The 4554-nt window shown below is 34.0% G+C and overlaps 1 protein-coding gene across 1 annotated transcript; it reads right to left on the reverse strand.

The window, feature by feature from the left end:
• Positions 1-1271: 1271 nt before the first annotated feature.
• On the reverse strand, positions 1272-2168 carry LOC107895921 (uncharacterized). The gene is made up of 2 exons (XM_016821122.2): positions 1936-2168; positions 1272-1638 (listed from the first exon to the last, which is right to left on the reverse strand). Exons 1-2 carry the CDS (start codon positions 2123-2125, stop codon positions 1454-1456), a joined length of 375 nt encoding a protein of 124 aa, XP_016676611.1. The 5' UTR covers positions 2126-2168; the 3' UTR covers positions 1272-1453.
• Positions 2169-4554: the final 2386 nt, after the last annotated feature.

Consider the following 4554-nt stretch of genomic DNA (forward strand, 5'->3'; position numbering starts at 1 on the left):
CAGAGAATAAAATATTACATGCTCACATATTGGAGGTTTGATAAGTTAAAGATATCAAGTATACAAACTTCGATTTTGATGGAATATGGATTCAAGATTTTGTCACTAAGGTGTAAATTGTGGAAACAAATTACAGCCTTTTATTCCAATAAATATAGGAGCACATCAAAGTCAAAGCACATAGACTTTAAATTGTATCTTCAGAGAATAAAATATTACATGCTCACATATTGGAGGTCTGATAAATTAAAGATATTAGATATACAAACTTCGATTTTGATGGAATATGGATTCAAGATTTTGTCACTAAGGTGTAAATTGTGGAAACAAATTACAGCCTTTTATTCCAATAAATATAGGAGCACATCAAAGTCAAAGCACATAGACTTTACATTCTTGGTTGTTAAAATAAGAGTTCAGAGTGATCAGGTGTTTATAAAGCATACTGGAACAAACTCCATGATTGCGGATCCGTTTACCAAGGGACTACCACCCAAGGTTTTTCATGAGCACACTACTCATATAGGTGTAATGGCATTTAAAGATATTTGGTTTCAGAGTGACTTTGTACTTTTAAATGTTTTTATGTTATAGACACATTTTCAATTATTTCAGTTTATAAATATTAAGTTTATTTTCTGCAGAAAAAAAAGTTTATTTGGTTTATTCACACTTTGATTTTGGTCTTAGTGAGAGATTGTTGGAAAATATGAACATCACATATATAACAAGAGTAATTACATATTATCATTTACTATCATAAAATGTTAGCCTAAATTAAAAGTGATCTAATTTGGTTAAGGCTTATTGGACTTTAATTATTAAATAAAGTATGAGTTAAATATGTGTAAAGACTCTAATAATTAATTTTTAATTGATGATGGGCTGAATAGAAATTACGATTAATGTGCAAAAGTTCTGGGTACTACCATATCACCGCGGAACTGGAAACCAACAAGTAGATTTTGAAACCGCAACTTGTGTTAAATAAAGCAATTGCAATTGTTTTGTGTTCCATAGAACTGGAGTTTGGAGACAATTAATTGTGATCGTGCTGGCTTAGCCAACATGGAAAGCTTCTTTTTTGGCAAATGTTTACAATTAATTCCAATTAGCAACATAGTTTAAGCTGAGAAAAGATTTTTTTGGAATCAAATTTCCATCTAACACTCCTATACCCAACCCGACTATCAAGTCGAGTATAGAAATATCACATTTGAGTACCGGAGTAATCCTGGCTAAATCATCTAATTCAAACCCTTATCTAATCATATTTTGAACTTATTAATGTGCTATTTCCATTGTAAGCAGGCCAATTTGCCCGGGCTCACTAGAAACCAAATATATACAAAATAAATAAATAAATATATATATATTAAACACCCAACAAATATTATAACAGTCCATGACCTATCCCATCTACAAATCTGGCCCAAATACAGTGGCCCAATACTCAAAATGAGCCCAAACGGCCCGAAAGCCAAGCCAAATTTCGGCAAACCCTAGGGCAAAGGGGTTCTTGCGCCGCAGCCCTCACACGCAGCAACCCTGCAGCCTCCAGGCGCCGTACTCCGTACCGTCCAGCAGTCACGCTCGTGCCAGCACAGCCCCGTACTTGTGCCAATGCATGCCCCGTACCTGCAAAAACAAACAAGACACAGCAGCAAATAGAGACAAAAGAGAAAATCTTGTATTTATTATTATTATTGATTTATTTTTCTTTCGTTTCGGCTATAAAGCCAGAAAATTTTCCCTTGTAATCGGTTACAAAAAAAAGGCACACACGAAAAAAGAGAACAGAGAAGCAATACAAAGCAATCAAAAGGTGGTTTTCGTTTGAAACTTCTGGGTATTTTATTTTCGGCTTAGGTCTTTTGGATTTGTTTGATCTCTACTTGAAAGCACGAATAAATAATAAAAAGAAATGAGATTTACCTGCGTCCGATGCCTTCGAATCCATGCTTGTTTCATCACGATTGAAACCGAGAGGTGATTCGGGGTTTATAAGCAAAAGTCGTGAGTTTTTCAATTCGGTGAAGCCTTGATTGACTCTTGAATGAGTCGAAAGGAGAGGCAAGAGAACAGACTTTCGACGGGTTGTTAAGCAGCGAAGGGCTGAGGGCATATCAGACGGCGAGGGGTTGAGGGCACCCTAGTTCCTTTTTTTCTTCCTTGCCTCTTTGAAAATGGCTGCAAACCCTTTTAGGGTTTCCTTCGGTGACCATAAGGGCCTTCCAGACGTCACCGTTTTAGGCCAAATTAATAGCCTCAAAACGATTGCGTTCAGACCTACAGTCCAACGACCCGACCCGCATACCCTCAAGATCCGCGTGTCTAGTCTCGGATGGGATATTTGCACGCCGGACCCTCCCCTTTTTCAAGCGCAATCAATTGCGTCCCTTTCGTTTTATTTATTCCTTTTAATTTAGCCTCAAAATTTAAGCTTGTTCCCAAAATGGATCCGCGCCTAAACGCAGCATTTTGGGATCTGGTACATTGCCAGTTTTAGTCCCTAGTTGTTTTCGCGCATCAATTATTGGTCCTTTTATTGTTATTGTATTATTTTCGAAATATCCCTGCTGTTTTTGTTTAATTCCAGTTAAGTGTTCTTTATTTTTTGTTGCCTTTCATTCCTAAACTATTTATTTGTGCATTTTAAACTTCGTAGGAAATTGTTTCTTTGTTATTATAAATCTATTTTTGTAATATCATCTTCACACTTTACATATTTCATGTAAATGCTTTTTATATATACTTTGTATTAAAGCTGGTTTTTTTATATATATGTATACTAGATCAACCCTATATTATTTTTATACATGTGATTCCTTAAATAATTTTCTTCTTGTATTCTATTATATAATCTTACGAAATACATCTTTTAAATTATTATATATGTATATATATTCATTGATACCTATATTTGATCTATATATATCACTAAATCCATATATTTCAGTACATATTTTTATCACTCAACATATTTTATATATATATATGCTCTGCATAAAACTTAAGTTATCTTCATACGTATTATATTAGTACATATATTTGGTTTCTATACGTTCTTAAACCCGTATATTTTATACATATATTATATATATATATGCATGTTCTTAAACCCATTGTATAATCTATAATAGAATTAATTTAGTCTTATACGTATTATTATTTCTATGTTATTTTACATGTATTTGCTTTTAAATATATATATATCACTACAGGAAAACAGGTCTTTAGCGGCGTTTTTAGCGGCGTTTTCTCAAAAAAGGCCAAAAAAATTGTAAAACATAGAGCAATAGCGGTGTTTTACCAAAAACACCGCTAAAAACAGAGCAATAGCAGCGCTTTTGGTAAAACGCCGCTAAAAATAAGAGCATTAGCGGCGCTTTTGGTAAAACGCCGCTAAAAATTGGAGCATTAGCGGCGCTTTTGGTAAAGCGCCGCTAAAAATAAGAGCATTAGCGGCGCTTTTGGTAAAACGCCGCTAAAAATAAGAGCATTAGCGGCGCTTTTGGTAAAACGCCGCTAAAAAGTTTAGGGTTTACGATTTAGGTTATATGATTAAGGGTTTAAAGTTTATAAGTTACTATTTTAAGGTTTATGTATTATGGTTTAAGGGTTGGGGTTTATGATTTAAGGGTTAGGGGTTATGGGGTTAATACTTAGGGGTTTTTATTTTGTGGTTTAAGGTTTAGGGGGATATAGTTTAGGCCGGTACTTTAGTAGGGGATATAGTTTAATGGTTTAAGGTTCAGAGTATTGATTAATTAGTGTTATTATTTTGTGGTTTAAGGATCAAGAGATATAGTTTAAGGTTATGATTAATCTATACATTTTGTGGTTAAGGCTTAGGGGTTATTATTTTGTGGTTTATGGTTAGGGGATATAGTTTAGGGTTTAAGGGATATACTTTAGGGATTAAGGTTATAGGGATATAGTTTAATGGTTTAAGGTATAGAGTTTTGATTAATTAGTGTTAATAATATTAAGTATTTTGATTAATTAATAATATTATAAAAATATAAAGGCTAAATGATATTAAAGTTTACCGGCATTTTATTGAAAAACGCCACAATTATCCATGGAAGCAAAATGCTGTCGTTTTATACTTTGTTGTTATTTTTATTAGTGGCATTTTATGAAAACGCCACAAAATCTAAATTTTTTTAACTAAAACGGCGTCGTTTCTGTGTGGCCCGAAATTGCTTTACTCTCTGCCAAAGTCAATTTCCCCGATTTCCCCCAACTTCTTCTCCCCCAAATTTCCCCCAACTTCTTCTCCCCCAAAATTTTTACCCTAGTTTCCCAATATCCGGGGCATCTTCTCGGTTTTAGAAGGAAACAAATCAACTGTCTCTATAGATGAGTGGGGGCATCTTCTTGGATTTAGCTTTTTCCATGGATTCCTAATGACACCCAAATTTTACAAGGTATGTTTTAACGTCTTCCTGCTTTCTAGGTCTTTCTGCTTTTCTTGTTTCAATCTTCCTTTCTCTCCTTGTTTTATTTTGCTAACATAGGCAAAACCTTATCAAGCTTGTATATTTCTGA

This window comes from Gossypium hirsutum, chromosome A05 (genome assembly GCF_007990345.1).
Source record: "Gossypium hirsutum isolate 1008001.06 chromosome A05, Gossypium_hirsutum_v2.1, whole genome shotgun sequence".
Classification (NCBI taxonomy): Eukaryota; Viridiplantae; Streptophyta; class Magnoliopsida; order Malvales; family Malvaceae; genus Gossypium; species Gossypium hirsutum.

What these genes read in the sequence shown, in the direction of transcription:
- LOC107895921 (XM_016821122.2), bottom strand. Translation starts at nt 2,125, where the DNA reads ATGCCCTCAGCCCTTCGCTGCTTAACAACCCGTCGAAAGTCTGTTCTC. An exon ending in TTCGAAGGCATCGGACGCAG is followed by an intron (nt 1,639 to 1,935) that starts GTAAATCTCATT and finishes TTGTTTTTGCAG; the next exon opens with GTACGGGGCATGCATTGGCA.